Source organism: Sminthopsis crassicaudata, chromosome X, assembly GCF_048593235.1.
Source record: "Sminthopsis crassicaudata isolate SCR6 chromosome X, ASM4859323v1, whole genome shotgun sequence".
Taxonomy (NCBI): Eukaryota; Metazoa; Chordata; class Mammalia; order Dasyuromorphia; family Dasyuridae; genus Sminthopsis; species Sminthopsis crassicaudata.
In genome coordinates this window covers 87,672,055-87,699,801 of record NC_133623.1, presented here as the reverse complement: position 1 = coordinate 87,699,801, position 27,747 = coordinate 87,672,055, and the positions used below count along the sequence as shown (strand labels likewise).

Here is a 27,747-nt window from a genome sequence, read left to right as displayed (position 1 = left end):
TAAAGTAGGTCAGTTAATACCTATGTGATAGGTGACAATTTGGCAGGTTTATATAGAGCTTTCTATATAAAGCTGCACAGAGGAAAGTATCTCTCTAGCAGCACTCTCAGTAAAGAAAGAAATTCATTAGAGAGGTTTGGGGAGTAATGGCAGTGAAAATTCCAGGGTGAAGGCCACCCTCTGAAATAAGAACTGGCACTTAAACCCTTTCCTGGCTCACAAAATGTTGTGTATCCTTTGGGAAACAATCAAAAGCTTTGATTTGAACATTTAGCTAAAATTCAGAGGTTGTAGAAACTAAAGGTGCCTGCAGGTAAGTTGTACTTTAATGTTTTAAACTCTGTATGTGTGTTTGTGTGTGTGTGTTCAAATGAGAAATGTCATTGTAATTTAGAAGCACCTTCTCATTTTTGTAATAGATTATATTTATCTGAATTTCAAGGATTATTTTTTTCATAAAATAAAATAAAATAAAAGGGAAAATTAAGGGAACAAGAGATGGAAGCCCAACTCTTTCTAACAACTCCCCACATTACAATTATTGAAGAAAGGAAAAATAAAATGCTTCCACTTGGGTCTACTACTGAATGATGAGACTCTGTAAAAAACAAATGCTTTGTAATGGATTTGAAGAGGGAACCCCAAAACTGACCATCCTTAAAGGAGAAAACCTCCTTCTACTCTGCCTCAGTGAGGGGACTCCACCCCAAGCACAAACAGTTTCATCTTTGTTATCTGGGTGGGGTCAGCTCAGTCCCAAAACTCATTGAATTCAATTCAAATTCTAGCCCTGGCTGAAAGCCAGCCAGGGGCCAACCTGGGACTCCAGCCATGAACCCCCTTCAGCTTTTACCCAAAGCCCCCCATTATGAAAGACCCAAACTAAAACCCTCTCTTGCAGAGGTTCCACACATGGCAGCCCTACACTTGGCCCCCCAAGGGTCTCTGCCCTCTGGAATACTGTTTCCAGTGCCCTCCTCTCCTTACCCTCACCTATTTCCTTAACTAGAATTTAACCTTACTTCCAAACCCCATAATAAATCTTTTTTATCAGTCCAGGTTTTCAGTTCTTTAAATCCCTTTAGGAAATCCTCAGAACTCCCTACCTTTGTGCCACCACTAGACCTTATTTAACTCCCTGACCACCAGAAACACTCATTTCATTTGGGAACCCCAAATCTAAACCTCATTGCATTCTTTCTGAGATTATAGTTTGAAAATGACACAGTAGCATAATAAGTGAAAAAAAAAAAGAGAGAGAAAAGATGAAAAAGAAAAAAGGGGCAACTGGGGAGAGAGGGTGGGGCAGGAAAAGGAGAAGAGAAAATGAGAGACATGGGGGAGGAAATTATGAGGGAATGAGAAAAAAGAGAACGAATGAGGGGGGGGGCGGGGAGAGAGAAGAGGAAGCCAGATGCAGTTTCTTTTTCGAAACGCACAATCCTGGAGTCTCACTGTGGTCTTGAGAATCACGAGCCCAATTGGTTTCCGGTTTTGATGATTGGCTTACTGGTTGTCCAATCATCTTCGCTGCTTCTGGTTGCTCGGTGGGTGGGTCCCATCTTGGAAGAAGTGAGATGGCGTCTCCTGAGCTCCAGCTCTTGAAGTAAATATTTCTCCTTTTAAAGACATGTTTTTTTACTTTTATTTTCCTCTTATTGTTATTTCCTTTAATTAATTAGTGAACATAAGTCCTTTCTATGTTTCTCTGAAGAATTTTCCCTTTATTTTCAGTGCGTTATTTTAGTTCTTTTCCCGCCTCGATTCGGCCTCGTTTAGTTTGTCCTTTTCCTCAACCATTTAGAGGGATTTCAGTAAGTTTCTTTCTCGACATTGAGAATGTCATAGTGGATTCCCCTAGACAGGATCAGGGACATTTTCCGGCTTTTATATTGTTGGAATCAATTGCTCTTGAACCATTTCACTGACTTGACTTGTAAAATGTTCTATTGTTGTATGTTTCTTTTCTTCTGTTGAAGTTATTGGTAACATGAACGATTTATTTGGACCTTACACCTTTTTTCTAGATAAACTCTGTGGAGAACACAGTGATCTTTGTCAATGGAAAGTCCCGAAGACGAGGTAAGTGTGACTTCTTCGATTGTAAATGAATTTTAAGTATTAAAAAAATCCTTATCATTTCTGATTCTGTGGTAAAATGTTTTATGAATCCAAATAAACGAGCCAGGCAGGGAAGAGGGGATGTTAATCACTGGTTGGATGTTTCTGATTCTTAATTCTTTGGCCACAGGGGAAAAAAAGGGGCTTTTGTGACATGTCACCCACTGAGATTGTATGACTCGTGCCTGTTACCATTAAGGCAATATCCAATGTGTAATAACAATTCGTGTTTCCTGATACACGCTGGTTGTGTGTGTATTTAAATGTTTGTTGACATAAGTTCACTTTTAAACATATTATTTTTAGTGTAAATATATACTTTCTTAATTATACCCTGCTTGAGGGTAATTGGGGAAATGAAAGGGGGAAAAGAATAAAAAAGGCTCACAGCAGAGAACAAAAGAACAATTTACAAGGAAGCAAAGAAAACACGGACACTTACTAATATAATTTCTTCTACTAATATACGTGTGTGTATACATTTTCTTAAACTGGTAATTTTTTGAATATATTTTGAATCTTTGATGTTCTGCTGAACACTTGACAGTGTTCTCTTTGGTTTTATTTTGTTTCATATTTCTTTTTTTCATTTTTATCTTTTATTACTTTTTAAAAATAAAATAATTTTTAAAAAATAACGTGTATAGGGCATTCATAATTAATTAAATGAAAAGATGGTGACTCGTGAGTACGATGGTTTCCTTGACAATCATAAGGAATAAATTTTTGTAAACGATATAAGTCTAAATATGACAGAAAATATATTCATAATAAAACCATAAAATATTTTTCTTACAAGACATAGGTTATATCAGAAATGCTTGTATTCATTGCTATAATTCAGGCATTCAAAAAATGCTAACTATATTAGCCAAATTAGTAAGTTGAAGATAGATATATTGTATGGACAAAGAATAAAGTTTCCTAGATAAGAAGATAGGATATGGAGTAATATTAAAAATTTCTAGGTAATTTATTCATAAGGAAACAAAGAACCATAGAAAAGAGAGACAAAAGAGGGGGAAGATCTGCAAACTCCTTTCATTCAAGAAATATTAGATGAGATGTTTAGGGCCCTTACACTTATTATGTTACTAGATTTGCTTCCTCTGCATCAATGTCTATTTGAAATAGGGAAAATCCTGGGAAATGGACAAAAAAATAGAGCAAAAAGGGAAATAGCTCAGGTACTCAGCAAAAACATGTTTCCTGAGAATAGAAGTGCAGACTCACTTTCTACCTCTACTTGCCTTTCAGCATCTACAATTTAAGACTAGTATGTGTAAGATTAATTTTCCTATCTTTCTTATGTCCACCACCTTTCTAGTCCCTCAGGCTTACAGCCTAGGACTAATTCTAAACTTCTCAGTGTCTCTTACCCTCCATATCCAAGTTGTTGAACCAGTGTATTGATTTTACCTTCTTAAGCCCTCTCAGATACTCCTTTTCTCTCCCCCTTGTACAGGCCCTCCTTATAATTTCACACCTAGAAATTGGCAATATCCTGACTTAAGTTTTTAACCATTCCACTCTAGTAACCTTTTAATCGTTAGTAATTTTCCTAAAACACCATTTCAATGATGTCATTCTCTATTACTTATCTCCCTCATTCCCCATTAATAAACTCCAGTGGCAAGATCAACTACAATATACTTGGCCATTCAAAAGCCATCATAACCTATCACTCTTCTTTCATATTCTTCTCTTTTTACCCTCCTGGCCATTCTCTGAACAAGACCCTTTATCTCTGGCCATTCTCTGATTTTTCCCCATCCCTGAAATGACCTCCTTACTGATTTCTAGCCATTGATTAGGTTCCTTTAAGTCTGAACTAAAATCAGACCTTCTCAGGAACCTTCCCTAGCCCCTCAAAATTCCATGATCTCCTTTTGTGAAAGTTTCCCATTTATCTGGTATATAGCTTCTTTTAATCTGTTTGCTTGTTATCTTGCTATAAACCTGTCAGCTTCTTGTGTACAGAGACCATCTTTTTGCCTCTTTATGCATCTCCTGTGTTTATCTCAAATCAGTTGGAAATTGTGATCTGTCATTTATTGAAGTAAACTCTGGGATCTTTTACTTGATGTCACCAACAATCTGACAAAACTGAAAAATGACTGAACAAGAACAACTTTGGATAGCAAGGTGACTTAATACAGAATGGTCTGGATTAGGAAAATATTATCTTCCCTAGTTTACATATGATGTCAGAAATTTACTCATGGTGTAATCCTGGGCGAGTCACTTCACCCCGTTTGTTTTAGTGTCCTCACATGTAGAATGAGTTGGGGAAGTAATGGCAAACCACTCCAGTATCTTTGCCAAGAAAAACCCACATGAGGGTCACAAAGAGTTATATACAAGTGAAAAACAAAAGCTGTAGATTCTCTAACACTTGTATTTGGTTTTTCTTTATAGGGTACTGGCTGTTCTGAAGAACCAAAGCCATCATGCCCTGAGAGGTTAGTGTTTCTGACCAAAGTACATGGATTTATTTTAGAAGTACAAACACACCAAGGATGTTGTCCATCTAACTCTCTCTTTATATCTCTGTCTTGTGTTATTTCTCCTTCTGTATCTTAGTGAAAGATACAAGATATGAAGTGATGGAAGTTAGTACTGAGTTGTGTATGGAATTATGAAAAATGACTATGTGTATGGAATATTGAAACAAATTTCATATCAACTTTACTAACTCTCACCAAGGAAGCTGGTTTTCTGGAAACTTTGACTTCTTTAAGTATAAACATAAATTTTAAATTTTCTTTAGGCAAGAACATATGGACTGTGATGATGGACAGATGGTGCATGAATCTATCAATCCATTTCATTCAGATGAAAATTCACATATTCCTGTGACAAAAAGCTTTGCAGAAGGTAAATTGTGTCATGCTGCTTTACATATTTGAAAGTCAACACTCCTAGTTATGGGTAGAAAATTTGGTTTTCTTTGTATAAAACTACTTTTCATTGTTAAAATTTTAGTCATAGAAGAACTAGATTCATAGCCAGAAGGGATTTTAGAATTCTTGTAAATCCCTGATAGTCCAGATTAGGAAACAGGTACTAAAAATAACATGGCTTACTCAAAATCATTTGTCATTATTTGTCATTAATAGCCTCTTTGGTATATAAGCCCTTAATTTAAACTACCGTTCAAATTAGTAATTTTTGAAATGGCTTTGATATAGGGAGGTTTTTTTAATTTTTGTTTTATTTTAAGTTAAAAGCTGCTGGCTTTTATCCTGGGGAACTTTTGACCTTTTTTTTTTTTTTTAGGGATGGTACCCACTGTTTTTTAAAGATCATTTTTGTTTTATTTAACCTCTTGCAGAGTTGTAGATCTAGACACCTAAATGCTCTTACCACAGTGTCCAGGGGCACTTGATCTGCCAAATCTACTAGTTATCCTTCTACTTGGCCCCCCAAGGGTCTCTGCCCTCTGGAATACTGTTTCCAGTGCCCTCCTCTCCTTACCATCACCTATTTCCTTGGGAAACATCTTGAAAAGTAATAAGAGGATTAGGAATAGAATTTAACCTTACTTCCAAACATTATAAAGGAGCCAGACTGGAGTCCTCTCTTTGCAGAGGTTCCAAACATGGCAGCCTTATGCCTGACATGCCAAAGGATCTCTGCCCACTGGAACAGTGGCTCTGGTGCCCTCTTCTATTTACTAAACACCTTTTAGTAACTAGACTTTACCTTACTTCCAAACCCCAAAATAAACCTCTTTTATCAATCTAGGTTTTTAGGATTGTAAATTCCTTTTCAGTGGACTCTTGAGCCACTACTAGACCTCATTTAAATTTGTTTTCTTGCACCAAATCCAAAGGAGTTGTAGGGGAGCTCTATTTGACTCCCTGTGACCCGAACCTTCCACTAAACGTCAATTAAACCTTGATTTCATTTAGGTACCCCCAATTCTAAACCTCATCAGTCTTGCCATAATGATGATGAAGTGTTTTGGTTTTATTTGAACTTGTAAGAAAGTAGGTTACATTTCTAAAAATCTCTGTTTGCTTTAGCTCCTGTTGTTTGCAATTCACTTTTACTTTCTTGTTGATCATTTTTGTTAATTCCTTTCCTTTCTCCCCCTTTTTAATTTGCTGTTCAGTTGTCTCTGAAACTCTGTGACCCTGCTGTCTGTGGGGTTTTCTTTTTGTTTCTCTTGCTTTGGCAAATATATTAAAAAAAATCATGATTAACATCCTAGTGTTTTCTTTTTTAATATAACACATTCTGCTGCCCCTACTCTTTATTTTATCTGTGTATATCTCATTTTCCATGATAGGTATCATGTACACATACACATATGTCTCCTTTTGGTTGAAAGCAACAAGCTGTTGACTTTAACTTTGTCCTCTATTTCTGCCTTATGTGTAAATTAATACTTGTGTATTTTCCTCCTTCCTATTTGTCCCACTCTCCGCCTCACCCTATTTACCCTCTCTCTCTGTTGCTGTTTTACTTCTTCCTGCCACCTTGCTCTCCTTCTCCTTTTCCCCTCCAAGACTTCTTTCCTTTGTGGTAAAAACAGTGAAGTTCCTGCAGCATCTGCCTCCCCCCAGCTTATCAGTTCTTCCTTTTGTTTCTCATTTGAATGAAGTAATTGGTCTTTTTATCTCTCCCTACACAGTTTCATTTTTTTAGACTTGATCCTTTGTACTCAGTTTAGCCCAAGCCTTTCTTTCTTTTTCTTTATAGCTTTTTATTTAGAAGACAAATGCATGGATAATTTTTCAACATCGACCCTTACAAAACCTTATGTTACAACTTCTTCCCTGTTTTCCCCACCCCCTTCCCTAGATGGCAGGTAGACCAATACATGTTAAGTATGTTAAAGTATATGTTAAATGCAATATATGTGTACATATTTATACAGTTATCTTGCTGCACAAGGAAAATCGGATTTGGAAATAAGGTAAAAATAATCTGAGAAGAAGAAAAAATGCAAGCAGGCTTAACAGGAGGAGCATTTCTTTAAAAAAAAAAAGGTTTTATTTAAAAGTTAAATATTAAAAAGAAGATAAAAAAGAAAAATATTGTCATGTGCATATCAGAATGTAAGGAGGGTTCAAAATATGTAATAATAAATTCAATTTCAAGAAAGCCTATATAATATTAGAGGACATTGTATTCGTAACTATCTGTTTGCTTCCTAGTAGATTTTCTTTTGTTCTTGGTTGTGTGCTTTTTACTTTATTTTTTTCCACCTTTCCTCCCTTGCACATTCAGTCAAGCAGGCTGCAGTAAGCATGTATCTATTCATGTACTGATGTACATGTATTGACATATGTATATATAACGTGTATACACATACATATAAAACAGCAATGACATGGCTGGCATGTAATGAAGAGTTCTCTATTTTGACTGAATCTTTCAAGATTTTGACCTAGTCTGGGATAAGTGATTACTACCCCTGCCTTTGTTCTCCAACAAATTCTGCTCCTGTTCATTGTTATTTTTGTGTGCATCTCTTATTTTTAATCTCCCCTGACACCTCTGCTTTATTACTGCCTGCCCCCTGGCCTTGCTACTACTTAAGCTGTCAGAAAATCCCTCCCTCATTCTCCCCACTCTCCCTCTTTTCCGTCTCTCTTTATTCCATTCTGACTAATATAATACATTTATTCCCAGCCCATCTTATTTCTTTATAGATATAAAACTTTATCCCCTTATAGATGTGCATGTACCATCCTTTCTTTAACCCTTGTCTGATATGAGTAGGCTTCCAGAAATCTCAGTCCTCCTCATCTCTCTAATTCCTTGCTCTTGCTCATTCATCTGTGAAATGGAGTTATCTTTTTAACTTGTCCTTCCCCATTTTGCTTTTCAGAATCACATCATCCTCTTCTCTGCCTCTGGCTTTCTCTCCAACTAATTACTAATGACAGTCACAGACATAGCGTGAACATCTCCATGCAGGAAACACAGAGTTTTGCCTGACTGAGTCCCTTGTAATTCATCCTCGATGCTTACTTGATATTTTTCTTGGCTCCTATGTGTCTCTTTCTGACAAAACCTTGAAAGCCTGGCAGCTCAGGGTATATTCCTTCTCTCAGTTCACAGTTATCCTTCACTTGCTGGATGTGAAAGTTTTGGCTGCAATCCCACTTCTTTCGCTCCTTGACATATACTTTCCCAGGACCCATATTCTCTTAGAGTAGCTTCTGTGTGGTTCTCCTTATGATGCAATGTCAGGTTTGGTTTGCCCGGTTCACTCCTCTCTCCTGGGCTCCTTCAGTTCTGCTTTGTGCAGCCCTGTACCACTGAGTCACTGAGTAAACATGCATTCAAATCTACCGTTCCATTTTCTCCAGAGTTCTAACTTTTAAAAAATATTGTTCACCTCCTTCACATCTTTTTTGTTTGTTTTGATTAATTTAGTTCTCAAAAGGGAAATTTGAGGGCCCCCATTTGTATAGTGTTGTTGCTTTTTCCTTATAAGTTATTTAACTTTTTCTTAATTAATTTAGATATTGCATCATTTGGTGCACATGTATAGTGTTGATCTTATTTCATTTTTTATGGTACTTCTTAGTGAAAAGTCATTTCCCAATATCTTTTAATTAGACATGTTTTTGCTTTTGCTTTATCAGAAATCATCATAACTACCCTCTGTTCCAGGCCTTACCTTTACTCTGTTGTGTGTCTCTTGGTTTCCCGATGTATTTCTTACTTTTTAATCCACTTATGTTTTGTGTTTAGGTTTATCCCATTCATATTTGCAGTTAGGTTACTCTGTAGTTCCCTTCAAATTATCTTTCCCTTATTTACCCATTTATCTCTTTTTTTCATCCTGCTCACCTCCTCCACAGACCCTCTTTCCCTTCTCTCTTCCCTAACTGTAGAAGTAAACATGTTCCTATACCCAACTGGGGCTGTTATTCTCTCTGATCCGCTTCCCGTGGGAGTGAGGTTCAAGCATTATTCGTCATTGTAAAAATTCTTGTTTTCCACTTTGATGTAAGATAATTTGCTCCATTCTCCTTCTTCCTTGGAGGCTGAGTCTTTTTTGGGATCTTTTCAAATTGTCTTAGAACAATTGTTTGACTTGTTTTCCTATGCTCTCTGCTCTCTCTGAGGCAATATTCTGTCTTTTCTTTGTAAAGGAAATTTGATTTTCTAAAGGGCCTTCCTGTCTTCCCAGACTTCTCTCTCCATGGTATTTTGTTTGTAAAGATACTTTACATTGTCCGTTTTCTTCCTCTTATTGCTTGGACCAGAGCCACATATTTCACATTCAGCCATTGCTCACAAGTCTTGTAATCTGGAGACATTACAAGAGACATCTTGTAATCTGACACATCACATGTGGCGATCTATGTCACAGGGCACTCATTCCTCCATCCATCATCTCCCCGGATCTCTTCTGTCTTGCCTTTTCCTTGGACATTACGCTGCTTTTCTCTCAATACTGTCATTTTCTGGTCTCCAGATCCCTCCTGAGTCTTCACAGACCTTTCTGTCTCTCTCCCTAAGCTGCCCTGGGCTAGAAAAGAAACCATCATGTGCTCTTTGCTGTGATTGATTAGGGGAAGGCTTGCTTCTCCTCTAATTGTATGGAGAAAGCTTTGAGTTTATCCCCATTGCAGGTTATCCTTGATGATAACGTTCATAAATTGTACTTATCACTTTATTGCAAACTGCATTTATTTTTATGCCCTAGTGCTTTTTATTAGGAACAGGTCCTTTGTTTTGGAGAGGTCTTTCCCTGCATCTGTGAAGATCATCATATGACTTCTGTGGGATGTTCTTTCCTTGGAGTCTGCTGTTCCATTAAAATTGTCTATGTCTTTAACTCCTTATCCATCCTCTTCTTTTTAATACCTCTCCATTCTCTTGTAGTGTCCTCATTTTCATTTTGATCTACCTTAACAGTGCAGAAACTCGATAACTCATTTCTGTCCTAAGCTTTTTCAAATATCTGTTTACAACTACTGAGCAATCACCTACTTTGAGCACTCTAATTCAATTCCTCCACATCTTTGTTGCTATAATCATTTTCCTTAGTGATTGGTTTGTCTGTGCTATTTCTTTACCTAATTAGTCTCTAGCAAAAAATATAGACCCCCTCATTTTGATTTTTAAGGTCCTGCAATATTTTCCATTCTAACCATCCTTGCTTTCCTTCCCCAGCTGGCCTGCTATTTCTTACACTAATGGTTCATCTGTTTCTGTTCCTTCATCATGATTATTGTTCCCACACTATCCCTGTTTCTTCTTTTAAAGTTTTTGTCATGTTAGTGGTGTCTGACTCTCTGTGACCACATTCAGGGCTTTTTTGACAAGAATTCTGGAGTGGTTTACTCTCCTTTTCCAGCCCACTTTAAAGGTGAGGAAACTGAGGGGGAAATGTATGATGAGATGTCTCCCAATCACAAAATTTGTCAGTTTCTGAAAATTATGAAACTTATCCACAATTTTGAGTAAGCATGCAACAGTAAACTGATGGGAATACATATACCTTTGTAAATTCCTATTGATTAAGCAAATAGGACATGTACAAAAGGACATTGAGTTATAAAAATGCAGTTTCCAGGGTTTTATGGAATTTTAAATTGTATTTGTGAACAGACTATGTTTATAATTTATTTGCTTAGGGGAAAGACTTCGTGACATTGTGTGCTGTACTGCTTGTGGACAGCAAGTGACCCATTATGAGGATTCAGTGTATAGACATCCTGCACTGAATGTTCTTATTTGTGAGGTATGTAAGTTATGTAGTGGATGATGATTATCTGTGAACTATTCTTCCTTTTGTTTGGGAATAAAGGACAAATTCTCCTGTTCGAGTAAGACATCTTTTTTATTTATAGGAATTCTGTAATGACTCATTTCAAAAGTGAAGATTCTCTCTTTGGAAGTGAGATGCAATAAGTGTTGGACTTTTGATAAACTTCAGGTTTTAATATACATGAGGACAAACATAAAGAGCTCATACTGTTCAGATCAGTCATAGTGGGTTCCAAAGTGTCTTGACCCTATCATAGTGAGGTAATGTTTATCCTCTTTCATTACTAAGAACATGGTTAATTAAAAAAAAAAAAAGAAACCTCAGTCTTATTCATGTTTGACGGGATATGTAATACTTTGCTCTCAATATTTCCTGCTTCTGGTGAGAGGAAAACATTTCAAATGACCTCTTTGGGGATCAGTATTTATTTATTGAAATAATCAAAGTAGTTTTAATAATAGCTTCTTTTCCTTAGCACTTTAAGATTTATACAGGGTTATACACATGTAAACTTGTTTGATGCAAAATAACCATGTGAAGCTCTATTATTATAATATAGTTTACTAATTAACTCTGAGAATGACTAAGTTGAAAAGGGAGTTCATCTGAGCTCTTTCGGACTCTACAGAGTGTGTTTGAGGGCAACAAAAGTTATTTTTGATTGTACTAATTATGTTTTTTGTTGTTGCTTGGATGCTGTTTATTTTCCCTTTATCAATTTATGTAAATTTTAACTCTGAGCATGTTTTGAATTTTCTTTAAATCACTTTAACAATTAACAACATGAATTCTTCATAGACATTTTGTTCCTCTGTTCCCCATGATATGTCATTACTTTGTTGGCAGTTCTTTACTTTTGCAAAATATTTCATTTTTTTAAGTGTGACTAAAGTTATCACCCAGTTTTGTGTTTAAGTGTATGCTTAGTGGATTTAAGCATTTTAAAATTTGTTTTTTGTGAATGTTAATATTTTAATAGTTTTAAAACATTTAGAATTGAATATTAATTCCTTTTTTAGAGCTGCTACATACATTTGAGTGAGGACATAAGCCATGATTCTACTAGACCTGATAAGCACTGCAGGTAGGAATATATCTCCCAAAATAGAAAGCATTCCTCTTTTGGGGATCTCTTAAATAGATTGATTTATTTATAATTTATTTTATTTATTCTCTCAGTGAGTCTTCATTGTGTTAAATGTCAGAGATTATGGCATATATTCAAAATGAAAGGGATACTAGTTTAAATTTATAAGTACCCATGTTTTCTCATTGAAGAGCATTCAGCTTGTTATGGTTTCATTTTTCTTTTGAATTCAGGTCTTTTTGAGCTGCCCATGATTTTGTTAACCTGGGTTCCTTTTAGTAAAGTTACTGTGTACAATGCATTCCTGGTTCTGGTTGTTTCACTCAGCATCACTTCTTGTAAATCTTTACAGGTCTTTCTAAAATCTGCCTGATCACCATCTTTTTTATATCACAACAATATTGCGTTACTTTCATACACCACTTTGTTCAGCCTTTTCCCAAATGATGAGAATTTGGCCTGAGATTTCTCGAAAAGTATTGTGGTCTCTACCACTATTGGGTCCTCTAGTACACGGTGTGCAAGGGCTGCATCATATCCAAGGGACCAGGAAACAGATTTGGGAAGGCTGAAAGTCTGGTGATCCCAGTTTGTTTTCTGTCTCCCCTTTGGGGATGTACCTAAGTCAAGTGTGTTGGCATTTTTTCACTCTGACGTTCTTGGCTTCCTTTCTTTTCAATAACTAAGTACTTAATTCCTTAATTTCCTCTCAATTTAACCCTTTAGACTTGTTCTCTTCTAGTTTATGCTTTTAAAAATACCCTTTAAGATCTTCCAATATTTTTTTCAGGGATCTGAGAACAAATCACATTTTTTCGGCCTCCAAATATAGCCACTTTGATACTGTTGTCCTTTTATAAATATACCTCACTCTTTCCTGTTACTACAATAACTTTTATCTTTAGAAAGGAACTTTTTCCCCCTAGTTTTTTTATTTTTGTTTTTCCTCACATTTCCTTTCTGATTTTTTTGACTTGGACTTTTTTTATGTGACAGTTCTGCTCTGGTCTTGTGTTGTCCTCAATTTTGGCGCTGCTTGCTGCTGGCTTTCAGGCCTTAGGTTGTGAGATGGGGACAGGAGTGGTGGGGGTCTGGTTTCCCTGGTTGCCTCCCTGGGGTGTGGAGTTCATTTAGCTTTTTGGCTGCCCCACAGGTGGGGAGGGGTGAGGTGGGGTGGGAAAGGGCCTTGCTGATGGTTTCTATGGTAACAGAAACTTGTTGGTGGCTGGTTTTGGAGGAAGGCTCAGAATTTAGTTACAACTAACTTGTCTGGCTTTCAATGCCCAAATTGATGGTACTGAGGGCAACATCAGGGGAATTTTGGTACTGATGCCCTTCCAAAGAACAAATTTCGTTGCAGTGACCTGCCCTGTGGTCTTGGAAACAGGCATTAAGAACATGAATTAATTAAATTTTATTCCAATTAAAGTTTACAGTTCACCTTAAAATTTCTGTCCCTGTCCCTTTGCATTGCTATGAAATCTTTGCTAATTGGCTTCTCAAAATCCCTATCTTCCATCAAAGTGTAGCTGAAGAAGATGTGTTTCACTGGGGTGAGAGGAACACAAGTGACAATGTTGCAGTAGTAGTAACTAGTAGTAGTTGTACTAGTAGTAGTAGTTGTACTAGTTGTAGTAGTTAGTAGTAGTAGATGGTAGTAGCAGTAGGGGGTAGTAGTAGTAGTTACTAGTAGCAATAGAAGCTATGAATAGAAGTAGGTGGTAGTAGCAGTAGGTGTTGCTGGTAGTAGTAATAGTAGCACACAGACTTCACAGCAGGAGGCCAAGCAGAGTTCCAAGTTTAGGTAATTCACCTGTGAGGACCCACCCTCTCCCTGAACAACAATGTGTTAGGCAGCTGAGCCATCACCTTCTTCAAAAGAAGACCTCAAGGTAGGGCCCTCACCCCCAGAACGAGGCACCAGCCAGATCTTGACCCTTTTGCTGATCACCATAGAGACTACCCCTTGCCACTTGGGTACAAGGAGGCCTTGTTTCCATAGCAACCCAGGAAGAGGGCCCAGCCCAGCAATAAAATATTGGATGTTTTATTTATTTTACTTTTGATGGAATTGAATGCTATTTTCTTAGATTTAGGCGAACTATCCTGCTGAAATGATATGATGATCTGGGGAGTTCTTCTTTTGCATTTAGCAGCTTCTGAATTTCCTCCATCATTGGCCTCAAACCAGTCTTTGAAATCAAACTTTGCACTCAAAACTTAGGTGTTTCTTGGTAGAGGGCAATATATTTTGTGGTATCTAGATTCTAATTTCTGCTTCAATATTAGTTCACATTTATTCCGTATTAAAATGTGTGTGTGCTTTGTCGCCTCACGTTCCTTGAAGGCAAAGCCTGTTATATTTGTGTCTTTTGTTTTATTAATAACTAACACAAAGTATTCCCTAAATTCAATAAGTGCTTTTGGTTCTCTTCCTACAAGACACATTTTGCCCTTTTAGCTTCAATGAGATAGTGTAGTTGACAATTTTTAAATTGAAAACGTATTTATTCAATATTTAGTATTTGCAAATATCTTACAAATTTGGACCCTAGCATCCCTGATCTGGAAAAGAAACCTTTAGACTAATAGTAATAGTATGATCATGATGTTAATGATGATTGTGATACCTATGATGTGTGTAAGGACTGGACGCTAAGCTAAGTCACAACAATCCTGAAACATAGGTGTTGTTATTACAGTTGAGAAACTAAAGCACATATTCATTAAGTGACTTGCCCAAGGTCAAACAGCCAGTGGTGAGGTCAAGGTAGCAAGAACAGGTTCAGAATACACATGAGACAAATTCACAATGACTATTCTCTATCAAAAGGAAGGTTTACCTAGGAGAAGATTTTACAAAGTAGAGATAAAATAAGCCCCTGAAGTGGCAAATATGGAATAAAGATGGGAACACATCTAGCTAGAAAGGAAAGGAATTTGGAAGAATCCATGAAAAGATCTTGCCAGGAGGTCTGAGTGCGTCATTGATGGGTATGTTTGATTCACAGAGGATTTGTGTAATGTTCTTAGTTTGGTTTTCTTGGGGGGGGGTCTCTGATGCTCTCTGGAGCAGGCTTCTTTTCAGTTCAGTAACCACCACAAGAACAGCCAGGTGTGAAAGTCCAAATCCTTTATTGTCTCCTTCAAAGGCCTATCTCCTCCTCTTGGGGTTCGGCTAGTTTTCTGGAGGCCTTCTGGAGGCTTGGTTTCAGTGGAGAAGGGAAGGAGGAGAGCCTGGCACCACTTCTCTATGTTCCCTCATTCTCCTTCTGGCTGAGTTTGCCAGAGCTTATATCCTCTCTCATGTGAATCTTGTGAAACTGTATTAAGTACTAAGTAAATGTACTGAACTAGAAATATTAAGTCAGCTCCATTTATTTGACAACTTGTAAGAATCCTTCCGGCCCATATCCGAGTTCAGTAGATTCAGCAGAGTGAGTTAGAGTAAGGAGGATGGCACCATTAGAGAGAAGACACGATGAGCAGGGAGAAAGAAGAACCTTCTGGTGCCCTTAGTCAGGAAGAAAACGTGGCAAAAGACCTTTATCCTAAGCAGATCTTGGATAAGGGAAATGCAACCTTGGGGATATCTCAAGGATAAAGGCAGGAACTCAGGGGGGTGAGGATCAAGGAGGAGAGGAAGTGTGAGGGAGCTCAAAAGTGGGGGGAATCAAGGAACTAGATGGAATACCCCTGGCAGACCAGGGCCAGGACCCGTCTAAGTTATGATAATCAGCATCTCTAAAGGTTGTTTAAAGATGCACAGGATTTTAGGGATGGACAAAGGAGTTTCATCCTCACAATTATTCTATAAACAGAATCCTCTTAATGGAATTCTTATATCTGATAAGGGTCAGATGAGCTTCCTCCTGAGCTTACAACAACCTGTGAGGTTCGTCAAAACTAGCCAGGCCAGCACTTGTTCAGGGCTGCATAGCTAGTCAGTGACTGAATTTGAACTCAGAATTTGCTGGACTAAAGTCAAAGCTCTGTATTCTTTGCCACAAAGGTGCTCACAAATGTCTGCCTCATAATTAACAAACTGACTTTCATTTTATATTGAGAAATATCACATTGTCTTCATTAATTTCCACTTACCTGTTGCAATTTTCAATGCATTGTTTTCTTCAGTGAACATGTTTTTAAGGTTTTTTTAAGTGAAATTCCCAGTTTTGCTTTCTAAAATCTTTTTTCGCATAAATGCATTTTTTCTACCAAGATGTTAACTTTTTTCATGATTTTCTTGCATCACTTTCATTATTTTCCCCAACTTTTCTTCTACCTCTTTACTTCCCTTTTGGGATCTTTTTTTCAAGCATTTTTCAGGGATTCTTTTTGGAGTGTGAGACTAATTCCCATGTTTATTAATGACTTTGAATGTGGAAGTTTTGACTGTGTTGATATTTTCTGATTTTCTGTTTTGATCTTCTTGTCAGCAGAGTAATTTCTTACGGTCATGTTCCTTTTTGTTGTTTACTGATTGATCTTCCCAGCCCATCTTCAGTTGTACCTTTGTAATAAAATTGGGTCCTGAATGAAGAGAGCATTGCCCCAAGCTTCCAGTTTTTTTTTTCCTGTGGGTTCAGAGCTGTTTCTGGGCACCTGTAAGTTTTCTGCTTTTCTAAGGTGTTATGATCTAAGGATAGCTGTAATCGCTGGTTTTCTGGTCTGAACTTTTAAAAATCTGTGAGTGATCATAAGCTCTCTTCTGAACTGGATCTGAGAACGACCCCCTTGGGTGCTAGTCTTTGTTCTTGCCTTAGGACGGTAATATGGATCTCCATTTGGGCAATGCAACAGAGTCCTGGACCCAGTGCCAGCTCAGGATCCACTTTCTGAGGAGTTTCTCAGTCCTTCCTGAGAGCCCTGCAAGTGTCAGCTGCTGCTGATTCTGTAGCCTTTCAAGGTCATGTGTGGGAGGAATGGCTACATCAATTTGGTTTTATTCCTTCCATTTGTTGCTTCTTTACATTCCACAATTTATTTGGGGCCGTATTGTAAAATTGTAAAGATGTTTCATTAAGAGAGATTGGAGAAGTTCCTGCTTTTGCTTTTATAATTATGTGGATAATTTAAAAGAATACATGTTGACATATATTTTTATATTAAGGTATATTAAATTTTCTGTAATTAGTAAATTTTTGTTCCTGATTAACTTTTTAAAGTGTTTACTAGTTGACTAAGAATGATGCTTCAATATTTTTATTTGTTTTTTACATTTCAGATGGTGTGCAGAAGGTGGAGATTTAATTTTTTGTGGTTTCTGCCATAATGCTTTTTGTACAAAATGCATTCGGCGCAATCTAGGGGAAAAGGAGCTGTCAAAAGTGATGGATGAAAACACTGAGTGGCGTTGTTACATTTGTCAGCCAGAGCCTTTATTGGATTTGGTTGCCATGTGTGACTGTGTATTTGACAATTTATCACACTTAGATCCGCAGTGTAAAAAGAAAAAGTTAGTAAGTGAAAAGAGTGATAACACATGTGCCCAGTCAGAGAAATTAAATCCTGGAAGTTGTGCTGAAGAGACACCTCAGGTGTATCTTCCTTCCTCTGACACTGCACCGTGCCCTTTCCCCACATTACTGATTCCAGAAGCCTTGATTGAGAAAACAAAAGCATTGGTTGAGTATGTGAGAGAAACAAGCACTAATTTGCTGCAACAACTGCAACAAACATCCCCTTATTCAGAAGTGAGCCCAAGTGAGAGGCACTCTCAGTGTGAAATTGTAAAATCTATGATAACAGAGGTACATAATGCTCAGGAGGCCTGGGAAGAATTAAGTAAATTGGTTGTTAAAGACATGGAGGAAAATAATACAGAAAGAGAAAATAAGAATGTTTTTAAAAAATAATAAACTTAAGATTTCTTTGTTAGGATTGGGTAAGAGATAGTTCCTTGTTCATAGCTACACTGTGAGGGCACCCGCTCTGTCCAATCAGATTTGTTATGTTTGGGTAGGTAACCCTCTGGTTGTTTTCTGTAAGCCGCCTCTTGTTACTGCCAGTCTGCCCTGGTCAGGGGAGATGCCCAGGGCTCCTGAGACGTGATCCAATAAAGGCTTGTGTTTTCTCCTTTGAAATGCCTCTCTTTTTCATGGAGTTGGTGGACTTCTGCCCCACCCAGTTTTAGTGGCTCTTCTGGGATAAGTGGGCAGAGCAGGGAAATCTGAGAATCTCCGAAGGTTGTGCATACCTTTGGACAATCTCAGGTAATGTAGGCATGGGGAATGTCCCTGGGATTGCATTATGGTAGGCATTCTTCTAGGGTGGAAGCAGAAGCCACATGTGCATGGAAAAGCTAAAGGGTCCTGTTGCTCCAGTGAAGTTCCTGAGAGAAAGGGACAGGATATCTGGGCTGGGGCAGATGCTGTGACTCCATCATTCCCGTCCCAAAGAATTGAGACCCCAATTCATTTGGGGCTGGAGATGCAGGGCCCATCTTCCACAATGGCTTCTGACTGATCAGGGTGGAGATGGAGGTGACTTGTGCCCAATTAGCATCCAAAGGTGAGATAACCCTTGCAGAGGCTGAGATATGCAGTGATATCCTTCCTGCAACGCCATGTGAAAAATGACTGAGGCAAGTCTGGAAGACAGAAATCTTATTACATTAAACCTGGGGACGTTGGGGTTACAGTACTATCACCCCCTGCTGATCAAAACCATATCGTGTGTAATGAGAATGTGCTCAGGTTTCACAGTCCCATTAGATACGGTGAGATTGACAGAATCCTTGGCAGCAGGAAACAGCAGGTGGTGTTGATGAAGGGGCTCCAGAGGAGAGTCACCAACCCTGTGAGTGAGGTGGTCTGTGCAGGGTGAGTGGTTACCATGGGCAACATCTTGTAAGAAAACTGAGTATCCTAAAAGCCTCTTCTCCAAACCCCACTGAAATCATTTCTCATTGACCTTCAATAAATAATAGAATAGCAGCTAGGTCCCATAAGGGGAATAGAACATGATGCATACATGTGTTTTAAAAACAAAAAGCTTCAAATCACTATTGATCAGAGAAATGCAAATTAAGACAACTCTGAGGTATCATTACACACCTGTCAGATTGGCTAAGATGACAGGAACAAATAATGACAAATGTTGGAGGGGATGTGGGGAAATTGGGACACTAATACATTGCTGGTGGAGTTGTGAAAGAATCCGGCCATTCTGGAGAGCAATCTGGAATTATGCCCAAAAAGTTATCAAACTGTGCATACCCTTTGACCCAGCAGTGCTGTTATTGGACTTATGTCCCAAAGAAATACTAAAGACCGGAAAGGGACCTGTATGTGCCAAAATGTTTGTGGCAGCTCTTTTCATAGTGGCTAGAAGCTGGAAGATGAATGGATATCCATCAATTGGAGAATGGTTGGGTAAATTATGGTATATGAATGTTATGGAATATTATTGTTCTTTAAGAAATGACCAACAGGAGAAATACAGAGAGGCTTGGAGAGACTTACATCAACTGATGCTGAGTGAAACGAGCAGAACCAGAAGATCATTATACACTTCAACAATGATACTGTATGAGGATGTATGCTGATGGAAGTGGATTTCTTCAACATAGAGAAGAGCTAATCCAATTCCAATTGATCAATGATGGACAGAATCAGCTGCATCCAGAAAAGGAACACTGGGAAATGAATGTAAACTGTTATTTTTACCTTCTGAATCCAATTCTTCCTGTGCAACAAAAAATTCGGTTCTACACACATATATTGTACCTAGAATATACTGTAATATATTTAACATATATAAGACTGCTTGTCATCTGGGGGAGGGGGTTGGGGGAGGAAGGGAAAAAATCTGAATAGAAGTAAGTGCAAGGGATAATGTTGTAAAAAATTACCCATGCATATGTACTGTCAAAAAAAAAGTTATAAAATAAAATAAAAATTAAATTATAAAAACAAAAAACAAAAAAACAAAAAAAAACCCAAAAAACTTTAAAAATACAAATTAAAACTAACAAGTGCAATGCAGGAAGTTATACCTGATAACTCCACAGACATTCCCGAGACAGCTAATGAAATACCAGGTCACCAAATGCACGGATGGCTTCTAGAAAAGAAACATCAAGGGTGCAATTCCCAAGACACGTCCTGTTTGAATTTAATAATTCAACTGAGAAACAAGCAATGATGTTGCTCATGCCAATTGGTGATACTGATGGGAGCACAAATGGGACGGTAAATGGGAAGGGATAAAAAGGGGGTGTGAGATGTCTGTGGGTCAAACAGCATTGGCAAGGAGGGCAAGTTAAGCCTTGTTGTCTCAAGAACTGAGGAGTCTTCAGGGGGTGGGAGAGGTGGTGGAGGGAGGAAAGATTTAAAAGGGAATGAGGGAGGCCTTGTTTGGGTAGTGGGAGGAGGAATCTACTTGTTGGTGCAGCGGGGGGAAGAAGCAGATAATGTGAAAAAAAATGAAGCAAAAAGGAACTAGGAAGCAAACACCTAAATGTTAAGAATCTTACAAGGTGCTAAGTCACTGGAATTGATAGAGACATTAATTATTTGATAGAGACATTAATTATCTAAAATTCAATAGGCAGGTTTGGGGAGTAATGGCAGTGAAAATTCCAGGGTGGGGGCAGCTAGGTGGCGCAGTGGAGAGAGCACCAGCCCTGAATTCAAGAGGACCTGAGTTCAAATCTGGTCTCCGACACTTAACACTCCCTGGCTGTGTGACCCTGGGCAAGTCACTTAACCCCAGCCTCAAAAAAAAAAAAAAAAAAAAAAAAAAAAAAAAAAAAAAAAGATAAAGAAAATTCCAGGGTGAAGGCCACCCTCATAAATAAGAACTGGCACTTAAACCCTTTCCTGGCTCATAAAATGTTCTGTATCCTTTGGGAAACAATCAAAAGCTTTGATTTGAACATTTAGGTAAAATTCACAGGTTGTAAAAACTAAAGGTGCATGCAGGTAAGTTGTACTTTAACGTTTTAAACTCAGTATGTGTGTGTGTGTGTTCAAATTAGAAATGTCATTGTAATTTAGAATCACCTCATTTTTATAATAGATTATATTTTATCTGAATTTCAAGGGTTGTTTTGTTTTCTTCATAAAATAAAAGGGAAAATTAAGGGAACAAGAGATGGAAGCCCAACTCTTTCTAACAACTCCCCACATTACAATAATTGAAGAAAGGAAAAATAAAATCCTACCACTTGGGTCTACTACTGAATGATGAGACTCTATAAAAACCAAATGCTATGTAATGGATTTGAAGAGGGAACCCCAAAACTGATAATCCTTAAAGGAGAAATCCTCCTTCTACTCTGCCTCAGTGAGGGGACTCCACCCCAAGCACAACCAATTTCATCTTTTTTATCTGGGATTGGCTTGGTCCCAAAACTCATTGAATCCAATTCAAAGTTTAGCCCTGGCTGAAAGCCAGCCAGGGGCCAACCTGGGACTCCAGCCATGAGCCCCCTTCAGCTTTTACCCAAAGCCCCCCATTATGAAAGACCCAAACTAAAACCCTCTCTTGCAGAGGTTCCAAACATGGCAGCCCTACACTTGGCACCCAAGGGTCTCTGCCCACAGGAATATTGTTTACAGTGCCCTCCTCTCTTTATCCTCACTATTTCCTTACTAGACTTTAACCTCAGTTCCAATCACCATAATAAACCTCTTTTATAAATCTAGGTTTTCAGGTCTGTAAATCCCTTTACAGAGAACCTATTCGCCACTAGAAAGGAAATCCTCAGAACTCCCTACTCTTGTGCCGCCACTAGACCTTATTTAACTCCCTGACCACCAGAAAGCCTCATTTTATTTGGGTACCCCTAATCTAAACTTCATCATGAAAAATTAGACGTAATTAGGCGATGTAACTGGAACCCCAAAACATCTCTGCCTCTAAAAATCCTTATTTGAGCAGATGCTTGGCTTGAGGAAACTCCCTCTCTCCTGCCCTTCCAAAGACAAAGGACCTTCTTTTGCATCTCAAGGCATTGCTTTTTTTTCTTATTTTTTATTTTTTTATTAATTTTATAATTATAAATTTTTGACAGTATATATGCATGAGTAATTTTTTATAACATTATCCCTTGTATTCATTTTTCCAGATTTTCCCCTCCCTCCCTCTACTCCCTCCCCTAGATGACAGGCAATCCCATACATTTTACATGTGTTACAGTATAACCTAGATACAATATATGTTTGTAAATCCAATTTTCTTATTAGACGTTAAGTATTGGATTCCGAAGGTATAAGTAACCTGGGTAGATAGACAGTAGTGCTAACAATTTACATTCACTTCCCAGTGTTCCTTCTCTGGGTGTAGTTGTTTCTGTCCATCACTGATCAGCTGGAAGTGAGTTGGATCTTCTTTATGTTGAAGATTTCCACTTCCATCAGAATACATCCTCATACAGTATCATTGTTGAAGTGTATAATGATCTCCTGGTTCTGCTCATTTCACTCAGCATCAGTTGATGTCTCTCCAGGCCTCTCTGTATTCCTCCTGCTGGTCATTTCTTACAGAACAATAATATTCTATAACCTTCATATACCATAATTTACCCAACCATTCTCCAATTGATGGACATCCATTCATCTTCCAGTTTCTAGCTACAACAAAAAGAGCTGCCACAAACATTTTGGCACATACAGGTCCCTTTCCACTCTTTAGTATTTTCTTGGGATATAAGCCCAATAGCAGCAATGCTGGGTCAAAGGGTATGCACAGTTTGATAACTTTTTGGGCATAGTTCCAAATTGCTCTCCAGAATGGCTGGATTCTTTCACAACTCCACCAACAATGCATCAGTGTCCCAGTTTTCCCACATCCCCTCCAACATTCATCATTATTTGTTCCTGTCATCTTAGCCAATCTGACAGGTGTGTAGTGGTATCTCAGAGTTGTCTTAATTTGCATTTCTCTGATCAATAGTGATTTGGAACACGCTTTCATATGAGTCTTTTTGCTATTATCTTATTTAAGATTTTAGCATCAATATTCATTAAGGAAATTGGTCTATATTTTTCTTTCTCAGTTTTCGATCTACCTGGTTTAGGTATCAGTACCATGTCTGTGTCATAAAAGGAGTTTTTCAGGACTCCTTCATCCCCTATTTTTTCAAATAATTTATATAACATTGGGGCTAATTGTTCTTTAAATGTTTGGTAGAATTCACATATAAATCCATCTGGTCCTGGGGATTTTTTCCTGGGGAGTTGATTAATAGCTTGTTCTATTTCTTTTTCTGAAATGGGACTATTTAAGCAATTTACTTCCTCCTCTGTTAATCTAGGAAGCCTATATTTTTGGAGGAAGTCATCATCCATTTCACTTAAGTTATCAAATTTATTGGCATAAAGTTGGGCAAAGTAACTCATTATTGCTCTAATTTTCTCTTCATTGGTGGAAAGATCCCCCTGTTCATTTGTAAGACTAACAATTTGATTTTCTTCTTTCCTTTTTCTGATCAGATTTACCAAAGCTTTATCTATTTTATAGGCTTTTTCATAAAACCAACTCTTGGTTTTCTTTATTAATTCAATATTTTTTTTTACTTTCAATATTATTGATTTCTCCTTTTAATTTTTGTATTTCAAGTTTGATTTTTGGTTGGGGGTTTTTAATTTGGTCTTTTTCTAGCTTTTTAAGTTGCAGGCCCAATTCATTAATCTTCTCTTTCTCTATATTGTTCAAATAAGTCTCTAAAGATATAAAATTCCCCTTATTATCACTTTAGCTGCATCCCACAGATTTTAGTATGATGTCTCATCATTGTCATTTTCCTGGGTCAAATTATTGTTTCTTTCATCCAGTCATTCTTTAAGATGATATTATTCAGTTTCCAATTACTCTTTGGTCTATTTACCACTAACTTCTTACTGAATGTAGTTTTTATTGCATTGTTATCTGAGAAGAAGGCATTTACTATTTCTGCCTTCCTGCATTTAATTTTGAGATCTTTATGTCCTAATATATGGTCAATTTTTGTATAGGATCCATGAACTGCTGAGAAGAAAGTATATTCCTTTCTATTGCCATTCAGTTTTCTCCAAAGGTCTATCATACCTAGTTTTTCTAATGTTCTATTTACTTTTTAAATTTCTTTCTTGTTTGTTTTGTGGTTTGATTTGTCTAAATCTGAGAGTGCAAGGTTGAGATCTCCCACTATTATAGTTTTACTGTCTATTTCTTCTTGCAACTCTCTTAACTTCTCCTTTAGGAAGTTAGATGCTATACCACTTGGTGCATATATGTTTAGTATTGATATGGCTTCATTGTCTATGCTACCTTTTAGCAGGATATAGTTTCCTTCCTTATCTCTTTTAATTAGATCAATTTCTGCTTTTGCTTGATCTTAGATAAGGATAGCTACTCCTGCTTTTTTGGCTTTACCTGAAGCATAATAGATTCTGCTCCAACCTTTTACCTTTACTCTGTATGTATCTCCCTGCTTTAAGTGTGTTTCCTGTAAACAACATATTGTAGGGTTCTGAATTTTGATCCAGTCTGCTATCTACCTCCGTTTGATGGGAGCGTTCATCCCATTCACATTTACAGTTAAAATTACTAATTCTGTATTTCCTGCCATCATATTATCCCTGGATCATGATTTTTTTTATCCCTTGAGCCCCTGAATCCCTTCCCCAGTATTTAATTTATAGACCCAACTTGTGACACACAGCCCTCCCTTTTTAGTATCCCTTCCCCCCTCCTTTTAAGTCCCTTCCCCTTTCTTGTACCCTTCCCTTATTCCCCTTTTCCTTTTCCCTTTTCCTCTCCCCCCTTTTAATGAGGTGATAGAGAATTCTCTGAAAAACAAATATGTCAATTATTTTCTCTTTGAGCCTATTCTGATGAGAGTAAGATTCACACAATGTTTCTTCCCCTCTCTAAATTCCCTCAGATGTGGTAGATTTTCTATGCCTCTTCCTGGGATGTACTTTCCCTCTTTTTATCACTCCTTCCCCTTTTTCTGATACTACTCCCTTCCCTTTACTACTCTCCCTTTTTTATATCAGTAAAATCAAATTATCCATGCGGACTTTCTGTATATCCACAACAGAGATACAGTTCTCAAGAGTTCTTTTTACTTTTTCTGCTTCTCTTGATTCTTGTGGATGTAGATCAAATTTTTTGTTTAAGTCTGGTTTTTTTCTTAGAAACAAATGGAATTCCCTGTTTCATTAAATGACCATCTTCTTCCATGGAAGAAAATGCTAAACCTAGCTGGGTAGTTTATTCTTGGTTGCAATCCTTGATCTTTTGCCTTTCGGAATATCAGGTTCCAGGCCCTTCAATCTTTTAATGTGGAGGCAGCCAGATCTTGTGTGACACTTGTTAGGATTACTAGGTGAGAACTCAGGTTGTCTGGACAGTGACAAGGTGAGAATTCAGGTTGTCTGGACAATTACAAGGTGAGAACTCAGGTTGACTTGATAGAAGGAGCAAGCTCATTGGCTGAAGTGGTTCTTCCCAGAAGCCCTTGCATTATCCCACGCCCATTCTCTGGGAGGATAAAAGAGGACACCACTCCAGGAAGAGGAGAAGACTCTGAACTACATCTGGCTTGACGCAGCTCTCTGCAGGAAGGGAAGTCGGCTCTCTGCAGGAAGGGAAGTCACTTCTCTGGACAAGAGTTGACAGCAACTACCTGGAGACAACGGTTCACTACCGGAAGAAGAATCTGTCCAAAAGATTTGAGTAGACCCAGCAGATCTCTTCCCAGAGAGCGATCGGCAGCTTCTGGAGACGACAGCGTGCTACAGACACTGATTGTGGCCCCTTGATATTTTGTTATTTGTTTGTTTGTTTATTTATTTATTTTTTAAATTTTGTTTTTATGAATTTTTATAATTATAACATTTTTTGACAGTACATATGCAAAGGTAATTTTTTTAAATGACATTATCCCTTGTACTCCCTTCTGTTCCGAGTTTTTCCCCTCCTTCCCTCCACCCCCTCCCCTAGATAGCAGGCATTCCCATACATATTAAATATCTTATAGTATATCCTACCCCTTGATATTTGAATTGCTTTTTTCTAGCTGCTTTTTTTCTTAGTATGGTAGTTCTGCAGCTTAGCCACAATATTCTGTGGAGTTCTTTTTTTTTCAGGGTCTTTTTCAGAAGGTGTTCAATGAATTCTTTCAACTCCTATTTTCCCTTCTGTTTCTATTATCTCTGGACAGTTCTCTTTGATGATTTCCTGTAAAATAGAATCTAGGTTCTTTTTTTGGTCATAGTTTTCAGGAAGTCCAATGATCCTCAGATTATCTGTCCTAGATCTATTTTCCAGATCTATAGATTTTCCCAGTAAGTATTTGATGTTATTCTCCAGCTTTTCATTTTGTTTTGTTTTGTTTTACTGATTGTTGGTTTCTCAATGAATCATTCATTTCTGTTTGTTCCATTCTGATTTTTAATGAGTTATTTTCCTCATTTGCATTTTTTAGTTCTTTTTGTATATGCCCAATAGAGTTTTTAAATGAATTATTTTGCTCTATTGAATTTTTTTCCATTTCCCTAATTTTTTAGAGAATTATTTTCTTTTTCCAATTCAGAAATCCTACTTTCTTGAGATTTTTTTATCTTTTCCAATTCAGAAATCCTACTTTCCTGTGATTTTTTAACCTTTTCTAATTCACAAATTTATTTTCCCTGCATCTCCTGTGAATTCTTTAATTTTTCCAACTCAAATTTCAGAATGTTGTTATTCTCTATCATAGCTTCCCTTTCCTTTCCCCATTTTTCTTCAAACTCTCTTAACTTTTTAATAGGCTCTTCTAGGAGAGAGTTATGTGATGGGGGGCAGGTATCGTTCCCCTTTAGGCTGTTATCTGCTGACTCTCTGCTGTTAACTTCCTTGGCGTTGGATACCAGCTCTTTCTCTGTGTAGAAGGAATCAATGGTTGTCTTTAGCTTTTTACTCAGGGTTAAAAAATCTGTTAGGTCACTTCTGGATTGGTGTGGTTCTAGGATCTAGCTTTATAATTTAAAGTGGCTTGATTTCTCTTCTGAACTGCTGTTTTATAAGCAGAGAAGAGCTAACAGCCTGTGTCAGATTCCTCTATCTCAGTGGCTTCTCTGATCCCAGAGTTCTCCCCAGCCTGATCAACGCAGTGTGCTAGCACCTAACTGTCTGAGCTGGCCTTTTTTCTTCATCCCCTTGGAACTGACTTTTTCTGTAGAGACTCCAGATTCTCTTTGGCTGATAAATTGTGCTTCTAATCCTTGTGGTTTCTATCAGTCCAGCATTATTTTTGAGGCTGATTTAATTAATTGGTAATGAGGGAAGAAGGGAGCTTACAAAATCGCATGTATCTTCTCTGGCATCTTGGCTCCACCCCCTCAAGGCATTTCTAATCTTTTTTTTTTTTTTTTCTTTCCAGAAAGCCCTGCTCTCAGGCAGGAAATCCAAGACCCGAGAGGAAGTGTCTCTTTAACACCACCCCCTCCTACCAAGGAGACACATGGCTGTTCTGAAGTCCCCACCCCTCTCGGGGGTCCCTGGCCAGCACTCTCTTTGATCTGTTCTGGGGAGATAACCGGAGAAACTTAAGAGAATCTGTGCTTGAGCCCTTCTCCCACTCCACTGTTAAATACAATAGAGTCCCTAATGGTCAGGCTGTGGCCATGAGGAGAAATATCCCTGAATTGGGGTGATCTTGCAGACATGTCTCTACAAATGGCTGCTGCTCCCTGGACAGGAGTAAGCAGTCTTTCTTTTAAGTCTTGCTCTCTCAGAAAGATTTGGGGGCTTAGACAAGCTCCCCTTCACTCAAGATCCATCGTGGAGTCACTAGAGGAGCCCTCACTATTTGGAACAC

General features: G+C 37.8%; 1 protein-coding gene and 1 long non-coding RNA gene across 10 annotated transcripts in view; one reads left to right on the top strand and one right to left on the bottom strand.

The window, feature by feature from the left end:
* LOC141548957 (uncharacterized) overlaps positions 1–27,747 on the bottom strand; it is a 1,406,018-nt gene that overhangs the window by 238,270 nt on the left and 1,140,001 nt on the right. The window lies entirely within an intron of this gene.
* LOC141549252 (transcriptional regulator ATRX-like) lies at positions 1,504–18,037 on the top strand. 2 transcript variants are annotated; one of them, XM_074278694.1, is made up of 7 exons: positions 1,504–1,606; positions 2,028–2,082; positions 4,540–4,583; positions 4,892–4,998; positions 10,731–10,837; positions 11,884–11,948; positions 17,179–18,037. In XM_074278694.1, exons 2-7 carry the CDS (start codon positions 2,062–2,064, stop codon positions 17,807–17,809), a joined length of 975 nt encoding a protein of 324 aa, XP_074134795.1. In that variant the 5' UTR covers positions 1,504–1,606; positions 2,028–2,061; the 3' UTR covers positions 17,810–18,037. The 2 variants fall into 2 exon arrangements, with proteins under 2 accessions (XP_074134795.1, XP_074134796.1); XM_074278695.1 differs by lacking the exon at positions 17,179–18,037 and adding an exon at positions 16,448–16,558.